This window comes from Microtus pennsylvanicus, chromosome 8 (genome assembly GCF_037038515.1).
Source record: "Microtus pennsylvanicus isolate mMicPen1 chromosome 8, mMicPen1.hap1, whole genome shotgun sequence".
Lineage (NCBI taxonomy): Eukaryota > Metazoa > Chordata > Mammalia > Rodentia > Cricetidae > Microtus > Microtus pennsylvanicus.
The window spans coordinates 10,140,864-10,167,189 of record NC_134586.1 but is presented as its reverse complement, the minus strand read 5'-3'; the positions used below and the strand labels follow the sequence as shown (position 1 = coordinate 10,167,189).

Sequence of the window (26,326 nt, the reverse complement as noted above, 5' to 3'; positions counted from 1 at the left end):
ACAAGTGATGTACAAATTTATAGCCACAAAGTAGTATGCTACACTGTACAATGTAGATGTATAGTAGACAATACCTAGTTGTGTGGAAGTACTCACTGTGAAAAACTTTGTAAAATGCTAGGATCGCCTGACAGTTCATCTCTCAGAATGCATCCTCAGACACCTCTGTCTTTGGTACTACTAACTCCCAAGCATGTTAGAGAGAATGTTGGAATCAAAAGAACATATCTATTTAGAAATAACGGTAAAGAGAAGCCAAATTTTCAGTAAAACTTTCAAGCTTTCCATTTGAGACTAAAGAATCTACAGAAGGAGGTGGGTTAAAGGTATCCATCAGTTTTCTATTGCTTTGACAAAATGTCTCACACAACTGTTGACTTGGGCCCAGAATTTCAGGGGAGTTCAGTTCATGGGCACTGGCTCCTCTGTGTCTGGGCTATGCGCAAATAGAGCTTCCAGATCAGGAAAGCATGGGAGGACAAAGTTTATCATCTCAACAAGTAGCAGAGGTACAACACATGTAACACTATCATGCATACCCTGAAGTGACCCATTTCTTCCAGCTAGGCCCAAGACAAGGAAGTTTCCAGAACCTTCCCAATTAGCACTCTCAGCTGGTGACCATGTTTATCATCCATGAGCCATATAAGGTGCTGTGAAAAAAATTGTGTATAAGTAATAGGAAAAAGAGTACAAAGGAATGCGGAGATGGGTAGAATGAGAGGGGTCTCCCAGGGAAGAACTTCTGAGCTCCTAAGATGACACACATGAGAAAGGCTTTACGGCTATTCCTTGTTTGTGATCAATTTCAATTGCAAGCCTAGAATACGTAGAGTTTGGATGCACCACAAAAACAAAACTGATAAGGCTTCATATTACCTTTTGAGCACTTTCTAGAAACATCAGACAAAATTCTAAAAGAAAGGAGCCATGCTATTTTACTACGGCCCACCATGAATAGAGTCAACCTCCCCATTGCTCAGGAGGGGTTGGGCATTTCTCCAGGTCCCTGTTCAGTCTTTGTGAAGGTCAAAAGACAATCAGAGTCAAAAACAATAAAAATAAAATCCTAAAGTGAAAGATAAACAAGTCAGAATTGTGTAATGATTTTAAAGTAAAAGTTAATTTGCATAAACATAAGGGCAAAGAGCAAATGGAGAATTGCTTGATGGCGAGACAGCTGGTGACGCCTGTAATAAATTATTTGAGCTCCTTAAGGAAGAGGATGCGATACCAGTGGAAAGGGGGAGAGGAATTGATGCTGAGAAGACAGCTACACGGGAAGGAGAGTTTCTCTGCAGGACCGAAAAATCAATGTCTGCACTTAAAGCTTTTAAATGACAAGGGAAGCGTGATGCTCACATTTAAAGCACTCCTGGCTCACACTGAAACCTGTGGTCTCCTGTCGTTCAGAAAACTCCAGGATTTTTAAGGATCCTCTCAAGGACACTGATTTGGAAATAGAAACCAGAAGCTTGAGTGTGGCACTTGATGGAGGCTACTACGAAAAGGCTTTCACAGTTTGGTCACTTCAGTTTATTCTTCAGGCAAAGGGAAAGGATCCCCAGACATCGTGTGAAGGAAAGTGGTGTTGTGAAATCAGTTTGAGAGTGTCATCAAATAAGCCAGTGATATACAAAACAAAGGAAGGGAATAGGTAAAAGGAGATTTAAAATGGCTGGACAGATGGCTCTGTCAATAAAGTGCTCACCTAACATGTAAGCATGAAGAGAGGGCCAGAGTTTGATTCCCAGTACCCAAGCATGGTAGCACACACCTGTGTACCCAGCTTCCTGGCCAGCTAATGTAAAGAAAATGATGAGCCACAGGGTCAGTGCAGATTCTGTCTCAAAAAATCAAGTAGGGAACAGGAGAGGGGGAAAACCCAGTGTCCTCCTCTGACCTCTTCACGAGTGCACTTAGGCATGTTGTCCACCCCCTTCACCACTCACACATGCATGCACACACTCATGCATGTGCACAATGCATCAAATAAGGATTGATGTTTAATCTTTTGAATACATTGGAGATTAAATACTATGACATAAAATGAATAGCATAGCCCAAGGCAGTTTTTACTTCCAGTCCAGTGGAGTTACCATTATGTCTTCTGGTAGAAACATGTCTCTCTGGAAAATGATTTTCTAGGCCAAGAGAACATAACATGTAGCAACAATAAATAAAAATGTTAAAAGTGGGTCATTGGTATCTTGGTAAGAGGTCCCAGTCCCTTTTTCACCACTTGACCATGAGAACAATGAACCTGGTATAGGAGACTCACAGTTCTATGTATTGGATGCTACATAGTAGGTATACCCATGCTGGGGAGACTTTCCCAACTCAGCAAGGCAATATCCCTTACCTGGAGCTGTAACTGAGTCTTCAGAAGGTCACTCAACCATTCTATAAATGACAAACATCTTAGGCTGTTTAGAAACATTATAAAAAGGAGTGGATTCCATTGTTTCACTTCTTTTGCTATTGAAGTGAGTCCTGTAGTCAGGACTAGTGTTGCATGAAAACCACAGTGCTGTATACAAATCTTTATCATTCCTATCTATCCCAACACAAAGGGAACATTGCCCTTCCAAAGTGGAAGTGGCCCAAATCAATATCCCTGCCACCAGGCAGCTGCTTGGCTCAGGGAATGGTGCCATTTTCAGGATTCAAGCCTTCTCCCTTCTGGGCAGATTGGTCACACCACCATGGACATAGCCTGGTTTTATGTGAGGCTTTTCCTAGAAAGACACAAAACAAATGTCTCTTCACCCTAGATTTGGAACCCAGACACTCCAAAGTAAAGGATGCACCAAAGTCCAATTTGGTGCACTAATGGGTTTTCACTGGGGTTAGTTACTTGCAGGAGCATGGGCTACTCAAATGCAGCGGCATACTGAAAATCTTCACCACAACATGGGTAAAGACATATGAAAGTTATGTTGCTGGAGCTCTCTGTGTCACTTGTCGGTGGCTCTACAGGACCAAAATCTGCTTGCCAACTACCTTGGTCAAAATCTCCTTCCCCCACAGTGGTTTTCTGCTTTTATAACAGTAGGGGAGGAACCTCATGAATCTAGACGCTTTCCCAAACATGTGAAGTTTGCTTCCTGGGCCTCAGGAACCTGGCAGCCTCCTTCCTTGGCCGAATGTTGCAGTTCTGAGAAAATTGCTATACAACACTTGGTCAGTTTGGTGAATGGAAGATTTGTTGCCGAGACCTTAAAAACCTTCATCACACCCACCATTCCCACTCTCTTCACAGGCTCATTGGGAGGTGGAAGAAGTAATCAGTATAAATGGATAGGGGCATCTTTATGCCCTTGACTACTAACGTCCTACTCTGAGGACATCATTCTCAGATGGTAATTTGCACAGATCACAAATACATTCTTGGCTTTTTTCCCCAGTCAAAGAATTCTATCCACACACCTCTTGTTCAAATTTCCTTTTCACCAAGTTTGCAATCATGCTCTTTCCAAGTTTCCTGACCATGCAGCCAAGCCATTGGCTCCAGCCCAGGAGCTGGTGGTACACAAACACATCTGGCCATTTCTCCTTCCAAGCAGAGTAACCAAGCAGGTGCTCCCTGCTTGAAGTTCTGCCCACTGAATGATCTCCTTTTACAACTGTCCTTCAGAGTCATCCCAGAACTGCCCTTCAAGATGATGCCTACCGGTTAAAGAGAGCTGTATCTGCAGATCAGGCCTTGATCATCACTTTCTTTGTTAATCAGTCTTATGAAAGTTTGGAGTAGAGATGGGACTCATTGCACATACAGGTCTTAGGGGCAGTCCCCAACAGCAATAAAAACTCATCAGGAACTCTGGTGCTGCAGGACATGAGGTCTGGGTAGGGGCAAAGGACAGGGTAGCAGGAGCTCGGGACTTTGAGCATTTGGACCAATTCATAACTACCCGGCCCATGGAGAAGGTGTAAATGACATTGATTTTAAAGTATTAAATAATATTTGTTGAATGTTATAATATATTGCTGTAAATAATCACAATAAATAATGAGAATAAACCTTCAATCTCTCGTATTTGATTTTTAAATCATTTTTCGGTTTAAATCATATGAATATTTCTCACTGAGTTCTTTACTAAAGGCCCATCTCATCAAGATCACAGTGATAAGATCCATTTTCTCCAAGTTATTTTGTTTTTGAAAATGGTGGTCTCACTCTACAAAAGGTAAGTTAATAAACAAAAAATAATAAATGAAAATAATAACCAATAAATTTGAATAAAAGGCAGATGTTCCCAAACAATCTACAGACGCTGGCCACACTTTACAAAAAAAAAAAAACCCTGATAGTCTTAATATATAGTCTCTGTGCACCGAACACCATTTTATATGGTATGGGAACTTAAAAATAAACACTAGGGACTGCAGGGGAGGAGCTGGTGGGAGTGCCAGAGAGTCCCAGTTCAACATTGCTGTTCAGGCAGGCCGTTCAGCAGGCATACTACTCCACTGTATAAAAAAATTCTCTAATATACTTGGCAGTCACTTAGATCATAAATTAATTGTAGCTACTTAAAATCTTGTGGGTGTATTCTGAATCTATGTTGATCAAACTTCATGCGAATGTGATATCATCAGAGATGCCTCTGGATCATTAAAGGATTCATCTCACTGTTTGGGCTGATGTGTGTTAAATTTGATATTTAAAAGATTCCTCAGTACTGTACATCTTCTCAAAATGCTTAATTTTTATCATCATTTGTGACTGATATTCATCTCTCTGTAAAAATACAAAATTAGATTTCAGTCTAAAATATAAGCTGTAATTGATGGGCTTTTGAATTCTATTCTCTCACATAACAATTTGAGATAGAAAATATCTTTGACATTGTGGTTGAAATTATTTTTTAGCAGCCAAGTATTTTTCTTCCTTCCTTTTTTCTTTCTTCTTTTCCCTGCTAATGAACCAGAGTAGCATTAATGACTCCAGAACCCACCTCTGGTCTGGCCACTTAGTATCCAGGTATTTGTTTTCCTTGATAGTGATACCACTAATATTTATAGCCATTCTTCTTTGCAGCATCTTCCAGATGGCTCTGCGCCCAGTGCCCATGTTGAGATGTATCTTTTACCACATCCCAGAGAAGTTCGCAAGAGGAAAACAAAGTCTGTTCCAAAATGCACTGACCCCACTTACAATGAAATTGTAAGTATGCCTTATCACTTGTCTGGGTAGTTTGTCTTTTCTTACCAGGGTTTGGTTTGGTTTGGGTTGGGTTGGGTTGGTTTGGGTTGGGTTTGTTTGTTTGTTTGTTTGTTTGTTTGTTTGTTTCAGTTTCACACACAAGTATGGAGAACTTTTAGTAGTTGGAAGCATTGTTCCATAAAGGAATCATGTTGTCAAAAATAGTCCTACCATGCCAAACAATGTTCTAGATGCTATGGGAACCTGAAAATACAGATTCGGCTATTAAAGTTCTGATAGGCCAACCTCCAGCAGGCAAGGAAGGGCCATTTTGAATACTAACACTTTCCCAGTATTTTCCATTGTATTTTCTTTCCCAAGTTCATTTTATTCTTTTAAGCCTTATTCTGGGGCACTTGATTTCCTTTACCTAATTATTCTATCACAAGCCCTTGTGTGAAGAACAGTGAGTCTCCTAAAATCTTTTGACAAAATGAAAAAGAAAATATAAACATACAAAACATAAATCAAAGCTACAGCATGCTGCAGATAGCACATCCAGTCTTCAGGTTCTTTCTAAGACGACTTCCCTTCGTTTGTTCTCTTGGACCTCCTCCTTTCTGACACGGTTGTTTGCTTGCTTGTTCTACCACACAGTCTGCTCAGAAATCTCTGAAAACAAAGGCATCTTCATCTTCCCTTGCTATTTCAGCTGTTTTGTGTTTTGAGGATAGGTCATACTACGCAGTCAAGGCTTCACACTAGCAGGTATCCTCCTGCCTCAGCGTCTCTGAGTGCTAGAATGGCACTGTTGAATCATATCTCAGCCTTTCTGAGCAACCTTTATTTCCCTTACTACCAGCCCCAAACTCTCATGCCATTGACTTATGCAAGCTGTTCTCAATGCACTGCTTTCTTTTCACCCTTTAATGCTTTGCTGTGTAGATTCTCACCTTTAGTGGTAAGGCTTCACTCAAGTGGTATTAGCAGACTCCTGATGACTAAATGCAATGAGCCCTCAGGCTCTTCTCCCGCTGCAGGTGCAAACTGTCAGTAAGGTACCCTGATTCTTGGAGGCCACTCTGCCTCCAAGTTCCACCTTTCCTTAATGCTCTTTCAATTTTTTTCTCTGACCATCATCTTGTTTTCACTTGTTGCAAATTCTTCCTCTTAAAATGTTTGCCAAGGTTCCATAGTCCACCCTGGTCTGCCTCCCCTTCAAAAACATCCTTCAGTAACCCAAGGATCTGCATACAGAAATTGAATCAACCTTTGATGGAATAAAAATGTCTGAAAACTGTGTGGGTAGCAACTCCAAATTCCATTTTTGTCAGAACTTCCTAAGAATCACCGTGGCACATGTGTGTTTCTTGAGAAGTTACGAATGAGCTGCAGATTACAGTGCCCAGGGTGAGGCACACCGGCTACTCCTAAACTCTGAATGTTTTATTCCCTTGACCTCCTTGTCAGTCTCCATGGATGCTGAAGGATGGTGACAGAGACTCGTAAAGTCTGGATACACTCCCAAGTGTTCTATCACCATCACAGTGTAAGCTGTATCTGTACTGATTCCCCAAACCCCAGCTTTCTCACAGGACCCAGACTGACCTGCAAGTTGTTTTTCAGCCATGGATAACTGTGTAGCTCTCATCCGCATGCCTCTACCTCAAGTGCTGGGGTTACCGGTATGCACACCACACCTAATATCTCTAAAGGTTGGACCTGCTCCTCGTCCTCTTTGCTGGAGCATGTCATGTGAAGTTCTCCTGGGCACTTGGAAGACAGGCTTGTTTCTCTGCCATCTCAAAAGATGGTCTCTCCTAGGAAGGGTAGGGGATTAGCTTTTATTCTTTGACAGTCTTGAACATGTATATATTTTATAACTCAGTGTGTCCAGTTAGTGCAGTCTACATGCACACAGGTATGGGGCTATCCACTAGTGTGACCACACCACCCCCAGAGGGAAATGACTCCTCTATCCCAGCAGCCCCTCTGATTGGGGTGGGATCACCTGAGCCTATTCCTCATTAGTGTTAGAATATTGAGAGGGTTAATTGCGTGTAAATTCAAAAGACGCCTTCTAGTGACACTGCCTTCTCCCTCACACACACGTTCACCTTCGCACAAAGCTGTGCCGCTGTGGCTAGAGCATTGTCCGACTCTTGAATCCAGTCATCTTTTTCTCTCTGAGGTCCCTGTGCAAACTTGCTCTCCTACTCCTCCAAAATGTTGATTTTTGTTTGTTTTCAGACAGAATCTCACTATGCAACCTCAGCTGACCTAGGACTGGCTACATAGACCAGGCTGGCTTTGAACTCACAGAGATCTACCTGCCTCTACTTCCCAAGTGCTGGGGTTAAATGCTTGTACCATCAGGACCAGTTCTGTGAAATAGTTTTATTAAATCTTCTAGATTTCTTCCTAGGGTGTTGCCCAGACATAGTCATCACTCATTCATTTAAATTATTTGAAGTTTCCTTACTTCCAATTGATGGCCAAAATTTTAAATGTGATATTCACATCCTTTAAATTTTAAGTCAGTAATTTTTCCTCTGTTTTCCTGTGGAAGAATATCATCAAGTGTTCCTTTCTTTTTTTATATTAGTGTGCAGTCTGAAGAAATAATACAGATCTCATGATCTTTTCTCCAGTGTTATAGCTAGCATAGCTGTAGTTTGTATTGACAGCAGGAAGTTGTCATTGGTATGATCCAAATAGCTCATTCTAACTTTAGCATCCCTGAAAGTTCCCTTCTGTAGGTATAGATGTTTAGTTCTGAGCATTGGTTGAGTCACCTAGTTGATCCCACAGTCAAGCCACAGAACAGAGACATCCAAGACTTACAAAGACAACCTGTCTGTATCTGACCAGGACTGAATCTCTATCCTTATGAATTTATCATTTTAAATGTTACATCAATGGATTTGTATAATTTATAATATTTGGAATTGGCTTTTTATCAGTTACTTTTTCTTTTGGCTGTGACAAATATGTAGATAGGAAAAGCAACTCAAGAGAAAGTTTGTGTGGGCTCACGAATGGAGGATGCAATCCATCATGGCGAGGAAGGCATGACAGCAGGAACTCTGGGCAGATGGTCGTGGTGTTGCCCACGTTCGGGGTGTGTCTTCATGCCTCAGGAAACCTAGTCTAGAAATTCCTTCCCTGGCATGTTCAGGGACTTGTTTCCATGGTGATTCTGACTCCCAGCAAGCTGGTAACCCAGAGTCACTGCCTAGCCTTTTTAGTCACTGTAACCCATACTGAGTCACTTAAGAGTTGCACATGGTCCTGATGACCCCCTCCAGCCAGTCATCCCACTCTGCCCTTTTCTGCTGCTGTGACCTGTGAGTACTGAGCCCTCCCGCTCTTATACTTGGTAACCTTTAGACCTAGCATGTAAATTTCCTGAGAATAGGGAAATGTCTCCTCTCCCCTCATATCTTTAATACTTAGTGACTTCAAAAAGCTTTGTCTTTAAATATTTCGAGTAGTTTTATAAGTGATACTATATATGTACATGTAAACAGTAAGTAAAGCATTAGTATGTAAACATGCATTATATGTGTGTGGATAAAATGTATATAAAGCATTAGCATGCATGCATTATATATGTGCATAAACTGTATATAAAACATTAATATGCATACATTCATTACATGTGTGTGAACTGTATATAAAGCATTAATATGTAGACATGAATTTTATGTGTGTAAAATTTATATAAAGTATTATTAAGCATACATGGATTATATATGTATAAACTGCATATAAAGCATTAGTATGTATCCACATATTATTTATATGTGCAAAATTTATATAAAGCATTAGTATGGATACATGCATGCCCACAAGGGATTCTCTAAATCAGTAGAGATACTTTGATGTCTTATTTATAATGTCCACTCTGCTTACAACTAAAGATACATGTCCAACAATATGGGACCTATTTTTTTTTACTTGAATACAATCTATCAAGTATCCTTACTATCAAGAAGCTTTCCAGACACCCTGTATCAAAAGAAGAAGAAGACTGGAGGTATTCCTCAATAGTTAAGAGCACTATCTGTTCTTTCAGAAGATCCACGTTTGTGTCCCAGCACCAAAATGGTGACTCACCCTGTCTGTTACTCTAGCTCCAAGTGATATGACTCCCTCTTTTGTCCTCCATGGGCACTGCACACATATGGTGCACATATACATTTGGGCACACACTCATACACACAAAATATTTTATCTAAAAATAACTGGATTCAGTGGATGGTGCTTAGGGAACAATATCTGAGATGCTCTTCTGGCTGCCACAGAAACTGTAAAACACACACACATAAGCAAATCTATAGCTGTTGCAAAAGAAAGAGAGAGAGAGAAGAAAAGGAGGATGAAAGAAGGAAGGGAACAATAGAGGGAGAAAGGGAGGAAGGAAGAATGAATGGACAGTAGGTCTCGGTCTCTACACTACAATTCAGTGTTTGCAATCTAAGGAAACACATAACAAAAAGTCACTAGACAGTCAGTATTATTCTAATAAGTTGGAAGTTAAGTTATCAAGAGCTTAATGGATTATAAAATCAGCAGTAAGTACATATGTGCGAGCATATTTTGTAATTCTTGGTGTGAACATAAATTTTCTGATTGTTTTGAAATACTCCTAGCTCTTCCTAAATCTGTGACCTAGTGATACACTACAATTCCTTTACGCAGCCGAAGCCAGCCTAAAGTACAAACACACAGTGTTTGTATTTTGTACACATTTTAAAAGACTAACAAATAACAGAGTCCACATTTGCACAACCCAGTGTGCATGGAATCCAACCCAGCAGAAACCTGAAGGAACGTGGGCATCAGAGAGCAGATCAAGGCTAGTCTGGGGACAGTGAGAGGCCAGTAGAATTTAGAGAGCCACAGACAGAAATAGGTCACAAGATTCCAGGTTTTCTCGTGTCATGTTCTTCATCTGTATCAATCCAGCGACACTTATAAAAGATGCACAAAACGTAATTCAACTTTACAGCTAACTTATTTTCTCCTGCCCGCGACTGTGAAAGACGATCCAGTTTTAGGTGACAAGCCTCTGCTTTATTTCTGTGCATCTTCAAGGGCACCCTAATGGATGTCCTTAGAGGAGACCCAGTGCTCATTAAAGAGCTCAGAGGCTTATCACATGGCACCCACGGGTTTGAAATAGCTCTGCTCTTCCACCTCATCTAAAGCACGCCCGCTGCCTCAGCCACTCACTACAGCTAGGATTCCTCTAACCCCCAAGGCCTCGTAGCATACTGTGAGTGAGAGAAAAAGACCTTGGTCTCATCTTTGGTCTTTGTGTAGATCTCTCAGAGACACAGAAAGGGGATAAGATGCTGCATATCAATGTCTCACCAAAATTTTCACTAAAATAATTCTTCCTCTTTTTTTTTTTACTCATAACCTCCCAGAGGCAGTCCTAGTTCAAGGAGTCTGTCCAGTGGCAGAGGCACAGCCCTTCAATTACCAAAGCTTTGGTTCAGGGACCGGCTTGTCTGTTTGACACTTCCCAGCATGCATCTTAGCAGGTTTTGCCAGCAGTCTCTGTGAAGTCTATCGAAATCCCATGGTGCATCTGGGTCAGGAGCAGGCTGCTTAAGGCACCATCCTGACAGCTTTGAGAAACAGAGTTGTGTGTAATTCTAGCCCTTATACCATTGTTCTTTGTGCTCAGCTGCCTCTAACATCTGATTAAAAACCGTCATTGTTAGAGGAATCATAATGAAGGTAGAATTTCTACCCTGGAACAGAATAACATGGTTGTAGTCAATGTGTTCCTACACTGTCCTGTTTAGGGAGTATTATCAGAAACATTCTAAAGGAAATGCTAGAAAGGACAGGACACGCATGTTATATGCCTTTTCTACCTACAGCTCTCTTGCAAAGTACCTGAAAGGGGGTGAGGGTAAAAAGATAGTGCTCTAGGTCCAGTCAGCAAGCCAGAACCATTCATTCATCATTGTCATTCTCTCTGTCTCCTCTCTCTCTCTCTTTCTTTTTCTCTTGGTGTGTGTGTCTGTCTGTTTCTCTGTCTCTGTCTGTCTGCTGTCTGTCTGTATGTATACACATGTGTACTTATGTGCATGCACATCTGTATGTATGTAATGTATTTTTCAAATCATGTGCTGGGTGAGATTGCTTGTTTGTTTCCTGGTCGCTCAGACTCTGGAAATAATCACACAGAAATCTGTGTTAATTGCAATACTGTTTGGCCAATAGCTTAAGTGTATTTCTATCTAGCTCTTACATCTTAAATCAACCCATCTCTATTAATCTGTGTATCACCACAAGGTCATAGCCAATGAAACAGCTTTATTCAATAACGAATAAAGAGCAATACATATATAGAAAGACCTCACACACCAGACACCACTGAATCCCATTACACCTAGTTTTTCTTCACATGGATTCTAAGGACGGAACTCAGGTCTTTGTCTTGGCTGCTGAGCTATCTCCCCAGCCCCAACTCTTCTGATGTTCACAAGATGAGAAAAGTTGTTTGTCACATTCTTCAAGTTTCAGAGGATTGGTCCAGCATAAGACAGGGCTCCCCTAAATTACTGTCACCTGCAACTCCGCAGTCACCTTCACAAGAAGACAAAGGTCGCCAAAGAATAAGTTTCAGGATACATCTTTTCATTAAATGGCAGGTGCCTACATATGTAAATGATATTGAGGCCCAGACAACATACAACTTATTCAGTCTCAGATGTGACTGATCCCAAAGCCCACATCCACTCCACCATAGGACACTGTATCCCCTCACACTTCTTTGTTCTCCGGGGTGCTGAGCTGGCTCTCCTCCCTGATAGTCTTCCCACTAGCACAGACACACTGATCTCCTTTTTATTACTCTCCCACCAGAATCATGAAAATGCACTTTAGCATTATTTATTAGGCCCTTGTGTCAAATAATGTCAGTGAATGCCTTTATATGAATTAATAGAAACTCATTACACTCAAAAATTTCTATTTGAGGTGCCAATTCCAAGCCCACAAATTCTGTATTTGTCAGAGTAACTGAAGACTTGCCTCATTCTTATGGGTAAAAAAAAAGTATGTATATACTATAAAACTTAATTAAAAGAGATATATACTGTTTATTCAATTTATATCAAGACATATTAAGTCATTTGGTGAAAACATCATAAGAAACGCATGACCACCAACTATTCATTGCATGGTAAAAGAGTATTTTGGAAATCAGCACTGTGGGTACTCAGAAAAATTAAGAGCTATATACCATCAATGCTATAACTTTGGTCACTTTAAGGAAATGATTTGCATTATGGGGTTAAAATCTACCAAGTAACTTACGCTTTGTATGTCCTAGGGTTTACATTTGGTGCGGAAAATAGCAAATTTCAAAATCACTTCCTGAGACTTCCTACTTTCTGAGTGCATGGGGGAATCACTTCTGTCTAGAAGAATATTCTTTAGCCAAGTGATGCCAAAAAATATCCCTCTATTATTGTATTTGATAGATATTTTAAGTTTATTTATGAGTGTTGAATATTTGGCATAAAGCTTGCATTATTCATTCATCAATTATTTTCTACAGTGCTTACAGGCTAGTGTTATTATTAACACATGCAAAGGTTCTCAGTTGATGAGAGATTCATGTGAACATAACTTATTGCTATATTTTGTTGAAAAATTCTCTTTTTAGAATTGATTTGTATGATTCACAGAGTCCTTGAGCCATACCTTTCCCCAGACCTGCTGCCTGGAATTGCAGCGCTTTCCTTGTTTTGAAGGACCATTGTCTGTTCTCTCTGTGAACAGTCGAGGAATTCACTATTGAAATGTTACAGAAAAGGATGGGGAGAAGAAGTTAGAAAGCTGAAGGGGGCCATTGTGGAAGGAATAAGGGGCCACTTACCCTGAAGTTCTAGATAGATTTCTGGGAAGCACTGAGCATCCAGCTACAGTGGAAGAACATGAGTTACATGGAGTGAATTTGGGGGATGTTTGAAGTGTTCTCTAAAATCCTTCATTATCCCTGAACCCCACATCTGGCTTGGCATACTTCAAAGAGAAATACTCGAAAAGTGAAGATAATTTTCCATGTGGAACAGAAGTATAGGATGTAGTAGCTGGATGAGGAGACTAGGTAACTTAGCATTCCATGTCCCGTGATGGAGCTAGTTTAGACTTAATAAGTAAATTTTTGTCTAGGAAAGAAAACAGGTTGATCTTGAACCAAATGTCATTGATAACTTCTATTTATTCAATACCAGGAAAGAAATCATGAGCAACACATGTCATCAATGGATTACCTTTGGGGCCTCAACCCCAGTCTTTAATGACATCACGGATGACAATGGGATGCCAACACTATGCAATTCCTCAGAAACCCTATCTACAGGCACAGGGGAGGCCATCCAGCTCTCTGAGAACCTTCCTCTCCAGCTGCCTCCTGTTTTGCATATACAGAGAGACCCTTGTAATGTGGCTGTAAACAGCAAATCTGTAGCACTGTGTCAAACTCTTTCTTCTAAATGTGTTGTCACACGTTTCCCTGACAACCGTGTCAGCATTCCACTCAAGGCCTCCCTTCCTTTCACATCTCATAATTAACATCTTCATCCATACCCCACTTTCAATATCTCTTGGCCTCAACAGCTCTTTCATTATAATGACTGTACTGCCCTGGAAAAAAATTAAATCACATGAATATATATATATTCATTTCTTTAAAAAAACAAGTAATTGTGTGGATATGTGTATATATATATATATATATATATATTAGAAGAACATCAAAATGTTAACTGTGATTATCTTTTTAAGATAGAAAGGCAGATTTTTTTCCTCATATGTACTGATTGGATAAACATGGATTTCATAATCAAAAGTCATGCAGTTTTAAATAAAAGAAGTAATCATGAAATGATTCCATCACACGTGCAAGGAAATATTATCTTTTCTGTTTAAGCAGCTCAGTGAAAACATAGGAACTGGCTTGTCTTTCCTCACACACAGTGTGGTACCCAAGCCCCTGTTGCCACAGGAGCTCCTGAGACAGTCAACAGGTTCAAGGGTGGGTAGAGGCGGAGAATATTTGACTGCATTCCTAGTGAATAACTGACAGAATCACTGAAGTTGGAGGGGGAAATTTTTTATGAAATCAGAAACTGCTAAGATTCTTGGAGAAGTAGTCATTTAACTCCATTATGAGCCTAGCCTCTTCAGGGTTAACATTGGAAATAAAATATTTTGACATAAGCCTATCACCTTCAAGGTATAAGATGTTAGCATCATTTTAAAAGTTAAAATCAATATTGAAAAGAAAGATGCATTCAATCATGTCTGATTTATACATTCCTTCTCTTTCCATTTGCAGGTAGTATATGATGAAGTCTTGGAGCTCCAAGGCCATGTCTTAATGCTTATTGTGAAGAGCAAGACCGTATTTGTGGGAGCAATCAACATCCAACTCTGCAGTGTTCCCCTCAATGAAGAAAAGTGGTACCCATTAGGGAACAGTATCATCTGACCAGTGCCATGAGCATATGCATTATTGATCACACACTGCATGTTTTTAACTTCGAATTTCCTCTATTACATAAGCAAGACATCTTTCTTGTGGAAGATAGCAGGGTATAAAGGACACGGGAGAACCAGATCAAAACCAGTCTTTTGTAGCTATTTATTCTCTATTCTTTCCTTGTTTTCTTATCACATTTTCTCATTGGAGTATTCGCCATGTAAAATTCCATGTGCAAAATAATAAAATGATTATTGATTTTAATATACATTTTGAATCAAACATGGGCTCACATTTTTTCTTAATTGCTGGTTATAATCAAAATTATACTTTCAAGATGTTTTCTAAAGAATGACAGTTAGAAAAAGCTCATGAATGAATTTGAAAGCTAAGAACATCTGCAATTGATTTAAAATTTAAATATGTGTACAACCCACATGTCTAGTCATGATCACATTTATTGAGAGAACTGGTGAGATCCAGCCATGTGCAATAATTTTTCTGTCAAGAAACTAAGGTTTTCTATTAGATTTTTTCTTTAATAATTTCATGCATGGATATAGTGCCTTTCATTACTCTGGTCTCTCACCCTATCTTAGTTCCTTCCCACTCCTATCAAAAACCACTCTTCTCTACAAATTTCTTTCCCATATTTGTGTAGAGATTTTTTTCTTTCTGAGATGGGTATCTTACTGTATATCTCTGAATGGCCTAGAACTCGCTATATAGACTACGCTTGCCCCAAACTCACAGTGGTCCTCCTGCTTCTGTCTCCCTGCTGCTGGGGTTCCAGGTCACTGGACCTGGCCTGGAATTAGTGAGTTCAGCTCTTAGAAGAATTTCCTTTTGACACCAATTAGTCCATTGTCATTGTTTCTCCCAGCCATGGTCATGTTCATACCTTAAACCTTATTGATCCCCAAACCCAAAAAGTCAAACTTTTGAGTTCACGGTTTCAAACTCCTTTTTCATTTGTTGAATGTTGTCATTGCACTTGAACCTTCCCCTTGTGCTCACCATGACCGGAATAGATAATCTTACCAAGTATTGCCTGAATAGCAGACAAACCTATGATTGTGTGCCTTCAAAATAATCAAACTGAAAGTTTAAAACTGAAAACATCTGCCATGAAAATTGTCATTGGTTTTGTTTCTTTATTCTTTATTTGCTTCATTAAAACAAGGAATTCAAATGGTTTTGTTCGGTCATTTATATAATCATATAAACACATGAAAGCCTCTATATTTAGTCCTTCAAAACTACATTAGTGACTTATATGAGCCAACAGGGTCTCACTAAAATGTGTGATGGCAGCATACTAGAAAGCCATTAACATTATGAGCAACTGTTCTGTTCATTCCTACACTGTCCCCTATCCTGTCTTATAGACAATGGTGACATGGTGACACACACTCTCTTCTGCTGAAACCTCCTCAGGATCTTCTCCCTTTGTCCACATTCCCTTCTAGTGACTTTGTTTCCTGCTTGGAATCCATCAAAGGAAACTTCTGCAGTGTTCCTCTGCTGCTGGGCCTACTGCACTAGCAGCTTCTGTGGTTCACCTTCCTACCAGAAAAAGGTGATGGGTGCTTCTCCCAAATCAGTCCCCAGCTGTGCATTTAACACAGCTCCTTACCCACGTCATCCCAAAACTCTGTCCCTCTTTACAGCAAAATGTCTTCAAATGGCTGTCTCTGCCTTCTGCAGTTTCTGTCTTCCAGTGTCCTTCCATCCCAGCAGAGGCCGTTGTTTGCCCTGACACTTCAATGAAAAACTCTTTGTAGCTAAACCCAGCTCCCTGTTTCCATCTCCAGTCTGATCTCCCCCAACAACAACATCAGTGCACTCACTAACTACCATCCACACACTCTTTGCCAGTTACTTCTCACACACCCTCCGTGCTTGCTTTTTTAACCTTGCTCTGTTGTTCTCATTCTACAGTGCAAGGGCCTCCTGACTCCACGAGACTCTAGTGCTGCAGTGACCCAGGTTCCAGACTAAGTGTTTCCTTCATCCCTGGTAATGGTCTCGTCCATTCTAAAAGCTTTAAATGTCATCTGAAGGCTAACAGATCCCAGCTTTCTAACTCCCTCTGACAGCTGTGAGTGTTCAATTGCCTGCTCAACATCTGCCCTGAGTATCTAATAAAGATCTCAAATTGGCTGTCTCAAAACCAGAGCTCCTGATCTTCTTCCCCAACACGTTTGAGTTGTTTCTTTCTTGATTAATAATAACCCTAACTTCCAGATGCTAAAAGAAAAAATCCTTGATATCATTCTTAACATCTCCCTTGTGTGTCTTCTCATCAATTAAGAAGACCCATTAGACTTGTCTTCAAACTACATCCCAAGTCCAGTCGCTTACATTCGTTTCTTGCTTCCTCTCTGGTCCAAGTTCATACTGTCATCTTTATCCTGGATTACTGTTGAGGGAGCAGCCTCCTGGTTTCTAAGAACCCCCACCCCTTTACATTCTTTTTCCAACACCATGGCCTCTGGAATGTCCATGTCATTCTGCTCTAAACTCTGCGGGGGCCTCTAATCTCAGAGCAAAAGCCCTAGCCTTTAAAATAACCTAAAAGGCACTATTACTGACTTCTCAGCAGCTGTCTGTCTCTGATTTTAACTTTTGTTGGGTCCCTCTATCCTCATAGATCAAGTCCATGGCCTCCTTTCTGTCCCCTTAGCACCCTAGGCATGCTTCGTCCTTGACATCTTTGATCAGCCAACCCCTTCTTCTAAAAAAAAATGTTCTTTTGCCCCCATGTCCACTCTTTTGACTCCTACACACCCTTCAGATCTTGAGCAAATGTCTTCATCTCTGTCAAGCCCATCCCACAGAACCACAATGACATAGCACACTGCTATTCCCACATACACATCAGGTCTGTTCTACTCTACTCTGCTTTTCCTCCTACAAGTTGATCTCTGGACATTGCACATACTCAATTTTTATTTTACATGGTACTGATATCTGCTTCCCTAAGCCAGGTAATAAACCCTAAATTAACAAGGAGTTTTTTCTCATTGACAGTACATCTGCAGACAAAGTATAGGGGAGCTGTTAACCCTGGTGATCTCACTGTGAAGAACCCTCCCTCCTCTAGAAGTGACTATGAGCCACACCCAGAGTCAAATTCCAGACCAACCTTGCACAAAGTGATAAGTATTGGATCCCCAGTTATTAGATTCCTCCGCCACTGATGCAAAAATCCAAATCAAACCAAATGAATAAATCCAGATTTAATAAACAGGACAATGGAAAGAAGAGCATTCCCAGGTGACTCTCAAGAAGGCAGGAGAGAGAACACCCTTGCAGATCCATGAGCTGGGTCTTAAGTAGCCTGTAGTCTGTCTTAAGTAGTTCCAAGGGCATCACTTCTCGGCCTTTTGGCTAAGATCAAGTGAAGTAGTTCTAAGGGAGGAGCTGCCAATAGCTTTCTTTTTCAGGGGCAGGGTCCAGAATGGGAGGAGTGGGGCTGGGAGGCCTTCCTTATAATAAGATCTGCTAATTCTCTACCCGGGCTTTACAGGCTTCCTCTCTGGATCTTCTACTCATCTCCAGTCTGACTGTACCACCATGAGAAAATGAAAGGACACAGGGATGACCAAGAGAATGCAGGATATGACTTGAGTGTGGCCGTTGAATCACCATAAAGATGTACACAAGACCACCCATGGTGGAGAGGGAGCCAGAGAAAGAAAGAAAAACAGTACATGAGGGGCTCTGAACACAACAGGCTTTTCCACCCCATAGCAAGCCACAAGGGTTCTAACAACTCAGAACTCTAAACCTGTCCTTCTAGAAATAGATAGAAGTATATTTCTTGTAATGGGGATAAGGGGGAAGCACATTGTATTTAACAGTGTGTTAACTTTTGTATGCAATATCTAAATTTAGGTAGCTGGTAAGTTAGTATTATGAAAGAGAATGGAGCTTATCCTGACCGCAATTATGGTTGTTTGAGAAGATGTAGCTAGTGCCTGCCAAAGCGTCAGCTCAGAGAGTATCTATATTCCATCTCACTCAGAACTCTCCCAAAGGGAATTTTCCCAGAGCATTTCAGTCTCATATTCTACTGAACGAGCTAGCCAGGCAGCCCACTTACCCAGAATAGTTAAAGGCAAGTGTACTAGTCGTGTCTGCAGAGAGCAAGGAGTAATCACCATGACAACAGACTAGCTAAAAATACTGGGAAACAAGGTTAGGGAATGTAAGTTTTTAAAGAGTGAGGACCTTGAGGCTGGAGAGATGCTCAATGGTTCAGAGCTCTGGTTGCTCTTGCAGAGAGGATCTGGGTTTGGTTCCCAGCACCCACACTGTGGCTCACAATCACCTTGTTACTCTAACTCCAGTGAATAAATTTCTCTGGCCTCCTTGGGCTTCTGTACTTGTGTAGTCATGCCCCTCACACAGATATACATGCATAAATGTAATTAAAGACAGACTCTTTAAATTAAAGAATAAGCACCGGGAAATTTTTCCACTAATTCTTAGGGACCTATAAAAATACACAAACACCCAACTTAAATTCACAGTGAGAGAAGCTGTGAGGCTGACGGAAGTACCCGTTTCTGGCTGCCTTCCAGGCTCTGCAAGGTTGGCACAAAGGGGAAGGTGACATAGAGATCCAGATGAAGGCATGCTTTGCCATGCACAGAGAATAAATAAAGCTTGAAAGGGACTTATTTACTTACTTAGGGTCTAGGAGTTTAAAGAAATCTGTCAAATTATAGTTGACCTCTAAGCTAACTACAAAGAAGTCAGACACAGCTGAGAACACACACTTTAAAACAGGTTCAAAAGGCACAAAACAAACTATGCAAAGATTGCAACAACAAACCCAAGTGCAACCTGGAGGCAAGGAAATGTGATGGTTAAACTTGCTACTTTATAAAATTTAAAATATAGATTCTTCTGCAAGAAGGGTGGGAGGGAGGGAGGAAGGGAGAAGGAAAGAAGGAGAGAGGGAGAGAAAGAGGGAGGAAGAAAATAAGAGAGAGAGGGGGGAGGGAAGGAGAGGGAAAAAGAGAGGGAAGGAAAGAAGGAGGGAGGAAGGGAGGGAAGGAGGGAGGGAGGAAGGAAGGAAGGAAGGAAGGAAGGAAGGAAGGAAGGAAGGAAGGAAGGAAGGAAGGAAGGAAGCTGGCCATGGTGGTATATGCAAGGAATTACAGCCTCAGCATGCAGAAATATTGTAAATTTGAGGCCAAACTAGGCTGAAAAGTATGACTATATATTAAAAATGAAGTGAAGTGAGATGAATTGGAGAGTTATAAAAAGAAGGGAAAGAAGGCCTTTAATTATACATCAGTCTTTACAAAAGCTAGGGAGATAGCTCACTGATGGAGTATCTGCCTGGAAGGTGAAAAGCCTATCTTTCAGTCTCCCAGGCATTAAAAAACACAAAAGCAAAGCAAAGAAAAAATATCAGCCAAAGCTGAAGAAGAGGCCACTGTTATTCCAAAATGTTATTATTTAAATACCTGGCTTTTTGAAATGATGTATGAAAGCAAACCACAGAGAATATCTCACTCAGGTAAAATGATCAACAGGAAGTACTCAAGAAGCCTCAGGGCCTCGGGGCCAAATCCACCCAGTAAAGATTGCAAAACAACTGCTTCAAAGATGCTCAAGCACCTAGAAGCTTCAGAGAAAATTGAGCAATACGGAAGGATGGATACAAAGATAAAAAAAAAATCTGACAAGAAATAAAGTTAAAATTCCAGAGCTGAAAAAGTAAAGCAATCAATGTTCAAGGTTCAGCAGAAGAATTTAAAGGTAGATTTAGGCAGGCAGGATACAGAAATAGCAAACATTAAGATGGAGGAGTGGGAACTGAGAGGCAGAGAAGGAAGCAGCTATAGGCAGCTGCTGGGAAGCACGAGAGACAATGCAGACAGCAATAAGCGCTATGAAGGAGATATTATAACCTTGTTTTGAAAGATTTTGATTTTTACATGATTTAAGAAAATTAATGAGGGGCTAACATATGTCTCAGTGATTAAGAGCTATCTGCTCTTCCAGAGGACTCAGGTTCAATTCCCAGCATCCACTGGGGTGCTTACAACTGTCTTAAAATTCCAGTTGCAGAAGATCAAACGATCTCACAGAGATATACATGCAGGCAAAACAGCGATACACATAAAATAATTTCTACAAAGAAATTGATCACTAAACATCAATTATTTGTATGTGTTTTTTTGAATCACTAAGTATGAAGATGTGGTCTTGCCTATCAGCAAGTGAAAGGGCCGGTGCTGAGGAGGGAGGTGAAAGCTTGTGTGGTTGTGGAGGTGTGTGTATGAGTTATGGAATTTTTAAATACATCACAGCAAACCAACAGTTGACTCAACATAAAAGAAGACAGTAATACAGAAAACAAAAAACGTAAAACCAATAATGCAAACAGAAAATAAGCGCAAAATGACTCAAGTTCTTCCTCATGAGTAAACAGTCTGATGTAAATGTATTAAACTCTCTCCAATTAAAAGATGAAGATTAGAAACTTCCTTTATGGGATAAAATCCATAGGTATGAAGTCCACTGAATAGCAACCTCCATGGAAAAGACTTATGATCAGGAACAAGGGGCCAGCAAGAGGGCTCAACTCAGAAAGGAGCTTGCTGTCAAGCCTGAAAGCACAAGTTCAATCCCTGGAACCCATAAGGTGGAAAGAGATTATTGACTTGCACAAGTTGTCTTCTCGTGTGTGTGCGCACACACATGTACACACACACAAAAAAAAAACACACACACAATGTGAAAAATAAAATTTAAAGATCAGAAAAAGGACAAAAACACCACATTCAACTCAATACTGAGTGTTGTAGTTGGAACAATTAAGCAAGGAGATACATTCAATAGACAATGAAAGACATCTGTTATCAAAGATGATATATCTTACATACAGAAAACCCTGAAGCTTCCATCAAAACAAACAAACAAACAAAACAAAACCAAGAAACAGACCAAAGAGATGCAACAAAGCAGCATGAAATACAACACAAAAATCAATTGCATGCTTGCTTTTGAAAAGGACAAAAAGAATACTTGCACATCTTAATTTCCAAGCTCACTACAAAGCTACAATAATCAAAACTTTGGTCCTGAAATAAGACAGTCACATAACTGATGAAATAGAATTAATACCCGAGAAATAAATCCTCCCATATATGCTCAGTCATCTTGATGAGATTCTCAATTCCATTCCATGGTAATGACAGTCTCTTCAACCAACAATGCTGAAATAACTGGATATTTAGATGCCAAGAATTAAGAAATATCTGATACCATACACAAAGTTAACTTTAAATATATGCAAAGTCCAATATTGTAAGGAGGTTGCTTGTTTGTTTCCCTGCAACCCAGCAGTTCAGACCTGAAATAATCACACACAAACTTTATTATTTAAAACACTGCTTAGCCCTAACTTCTTATTGGCTAACTCTTTCATCTTAATTTAGCCCATCTCCATTAATCTGTGTGTTGCCACATGGCTACGGCTTACCAGGTAAAGTTCTGCCATCTGTCTCTGGAGGGGCTACATGGCTTCTCTCTGACTCCACCTTCTTCCTCCCAGGTCAGTTTAGTTTACCCCACCTACCTAAGTTCTGCTCTATCAACAGGTCAATGCAGTTTTCCTTGTTAAGTAACCAATCATATTCACAGCCTAAAGACGGGAATCCCACATCACTCCTCCATTTCTGTTTAAATAAAAAGGAAGGCTTTATCTTTAACATAGTAAAATTACATATATCAAAACAATTATCAAACAGGAATTATAGTTACAATATTCATATCTATTTTATATTTTATCATGACTAAGGAAAGCTATATCTATTCTTCAACTCCATCAAAGACTCCAGAAGGATATTACCCAAGTTAACATGAAGTGCATGTTAAGCAACTTCCAAAACTCTATAGAATTGACAGAGACTCCTTGCTGCCTGGACAGTCACCCAAAGTTCTTCTGTACCATTAGGGCATCCATCTTCAGCCTACAGACCCAAAGTACCAGCAGACTTTTCCATGAAGCAGGAAATTTCAAAGATAATTCCGCCTATATTGACAGTTTGTCAATCACTTTCTTTTGTATCCTTCAGAATGTCTTTCAGACTCTTTCATGAAACAGAAACCCCAAAGGATTGTCTTATCTTTATGCAAGTTCAGCAGTCATTTCTATGTGGGTCCTGCATGTAAAGTTCATCAAGCAGTCCAGGCAAGAGCAATTTGTTGCTCAAATGGCTAACAGACTCCATGAGGAGGCTCTTTGGTGCCCATCTTGCTCTTGAAGTAGCTTGGTGTTGTCAGGAGCAGATGTGTCTCATTGTTATGAAAAGTCCTAAGTTCGTAAAATATTTTAAATGCTATATTCTATAGTCTTTGAAAGGTTTGAAGAATGCCTATCCATCTGAAATATATCTCTGTCCATCTAGAAAATCTAACTCACCTGACTACAAGCTTGACTATTACAGATAACCTATATCTTATTTATACATTACATTTTAAGTGATTTGCACAAACACAGTATACACGGTATAACAAAATTGACCTTAAATTTGTATCCAAAAACCAAGATCCATACTGATGCAAATATGTATAGCAGTCCAAACATAAAATTGCAAACTATAAACTCTCAGAATAAAACACTGGGCAAAAATTTCATGAAATTGGATAGACCAATAGTTTTCGTTGCTGTGGAAACAATATGTGGTTTTGCAAAAATGAGGAGAAAGGGTAGAAAAACAGACTTAACTAGGTTGATTAGATAGTTCAGTCATCTTGCTTTGCAAACATGTATATCTAAATTCATATCTCCAGAACCCATATGAAAAATTGAGTGTGGTGGTGCATCTATATCCCCAGTAGTGGTGAAGTGGGAAGGAAAGGCAAGCAGATCGCTGGAACCTCTTCCATTGTGAAGTTTGAGGACAGTGAGAGACCTTGTCTCAACAAACTATTGGAATACTCTTAAGATACAACACCCCAGTTTTTTCTACTCTCCACACACAGAGTGTACCCACAGATACATGGACCATGCTTATATGAAATAAATAAATAAATTATTTTAAAAGCAAACTTGCTATGTGATCCTGTAATTCTACGTATGGATTTAAGCTGTCCTCCCAAAAAAACAGCACTGAAAGCAGAAACTCAAAGAGATCTGTGTGCATCTGTGTGCATCTCTGTTCACAGCAGCACTGCTCATAGCTAAAATGTAAAAGTTATGAAATGCCAATCATGTTAACTGACAGTAAGGTATGACTCTACATGGAAAATAAAGAAAAATTTAACATACGCTACCACATAAACTCTGTGTGTGTGTGTGTGTGTGTGTGTGTGTGTGTGTGTGTGTGTGTGTGCATTCATGCCATGGTGCACATGTGGAGGACAAAGAACAAATTGTGGGAGTCAGTTCTCTCCTCCCACCGTTATGGTCCCAGTGATTGCTCTCATATCGTCAGGTTTATAGCAAGCACCTTTACTTGCTAAGCCATCTTGTCACTCACACCTACAAAGATAAACCATTGAAAACATTTTGTTAAATGAAATAAACCAATCACAAAAAGACAAATACAGTCTGGTTATATCTATTATGGGGAGAAAAAAAACAGAAAACACAGAATAGTTGTTACTAGAAAGTATGGAATGGGGGACCAAGATACTACATAGTAGGCATTTTATTTCAGTTTTCAGGATCAAAGAAGTTATAGGATGCATAGTAGGAAAAATTGCACAAAATGAATGTGTTTAATACAACCTAACTCTTCACTTAAAATAATTATAAGGATCTGTTATGTGTACTTTACAACCACAATAAAAAAAAAGATCAGTATTGAAGTGTATTCAGTTTAAAATACTTTTGCCTGCATTTTGAAAACTATTTGATAAAATAATGTTTCTGAGAATATATCAATGAACACCATCATATGAAGTTGTATTTTGTGACAATAAAAACAGAGAGATGAAGTTACATAGGACCACAGCTTTCATAATATTTGATACTGTGTTGATGACAATTTGAACTAGATTATTATACTCTAAGATGTTAATTAGGATGTACAGAAATAGCATTAAGAAAATAACTATGCTAAGAGAAACAGGAATAAAAAGGCTATTTAATATGTGTAAGACAAAAGAATGAAATCATAGAGGGCCCCAAGGAACCAAAAGGATGTCATCATCAGAAAATAGAGGAAAAACTGGTAGGGTTAAGCATTTGTATCTCTGTAATTATATTACATATAAATGGATTAATCTCTCCAATTAAAGGCAGGGTTGGAAGAATGCACTTAGTAAAGCAATATTTAATTATAAACCATCTACAAGAGCCTATATACAATGATGTAAATAGGCTCAAAGGAGGAAAAAAAATAAATTTTATGCAAATAGTAATCAAATGAGCTGAGTAATATGTTAATATTTGAAATAGAGAAAATAGTATTGAAATTGAGAAAAGTACTCCAAGAGAAAAAGAAATCATTATATATAACTTGTTATATATAGTTTATATAGAACTAAAATATTACACAGCCATGTTAGTTTAGTAATATAGAATAATACATGTAACACTTTAACATCTAATAATATATAAGGATAAATCCATTAAAAAGTTCTAACAAATACAAAGCAAAAATGAACAAAACTGAAGGAAGAAATAAACATCTCATCAACCTTTGAAGGTTATTTTAATGTATCACTATAAATAACAAAGTAGATTATACAGACAATATGGACTTATGAGTATAAAGAACATTTCAGCCAACAATTAAAAATAGAGTACAATATATTCTCAAAACATCAGGAACCATTCCCCTTATAGATAATTGACTAGGTCACAAGTAACATTTTAAACTTCAATGTATTGAAATCTAAGTATTTTATTTTATTTTTTCTGTGAATATAAAACTACTATTAAAAATGAAAGTTTATTTAAAGAAATACTCCCCCAAAAGACAGGTGTCTTAAGCATGGCTCCTAAACAGCAGGATGAAAAACTGTAGGTTCGGTACACAATAGAAGGGCCTGATTTACATAATGCTGTAACTTCCATTATTACATAAAGTCCATTCTTTATGCATGACAGGGCTAGGAGTTCCCTTTCACTGCCCCCCAAAAAATGGCCTCAAGTTGAGAATGACAAACATGCATTCATTTATTTAATTTTAAACTCATTTTTAATCCTGTGTCTATGGACATGCTTCTCCATATGTGCACATATACAGATGAAAGCAGGAGCCCACAGATGCCAAGACAAGGTGATAGATCCCCTGCACCTGTAGTTACTAGTGATCATGAGCTTCCAGGTATGAATGCTAGAAACCAAACTCAGGTCCTTTGCAAGAGCAATAAGTTCTCTTAACTGATGAGCCATTTTTGAGGCTCCTGAGAGAGATTTTTCCATACTGAGGAACTAAATATGTACTCATGTCAAAGGCAGCCTCCATTACAAAGTTAAAACTTTAAAAGAGTGCAAGAATTATTCACATCACTACCACATAGTTCTTAATTAGTTTGTCAGTAATGCTTAGAGAGATGTGACTGTTGACTGAGATTTCTGTCCTGACCAGTTCCGCAGTCAGTCAGTCCCAACAAAATACACAGATGTCTACAATAATTATAAACAGGTTGGCCTAGTAGCTCAGGCTTCTTACTAACTCTTA

The 26,326-nt window shown here is 39.4% G+C and overlaps 1 protein-coding gene across 3 annotated transcripts in view; it reads left to right on the top strand.

Moving 5' to 3' along the window:
- The window catches only part of Pik3c2g (phosphatidylinositol-4-phosphate 3-kinase catalytic subunit type 2 gamma), a 309,971-nt gene extending 295,006 nt beyond the window's left edge, over positions 1-14,965 (top strand). For all 3 annotated transcript variants that reach the window (XM_075981920.1, XM_075981919.1, XM_075981918.1), the window contains 2 exons: positions 5,045-5,170; positions 14,520-14,965. In XM_075981920.1, the coding sequence (XP_075838035.1) occupies positions 5,045-5,170; positions 14,520-14,672 (279 nt within the window). In that variant the 3' untranslated portion in view covers positions 14,673-14,965. The remainder of the gene's footprint in view (positions 1-5,044; positions 5,171-14,519) is intronic.
- The last annotated feature ends 11,361 nt before the right edge of the window (positions 14,966-26,326 follow it).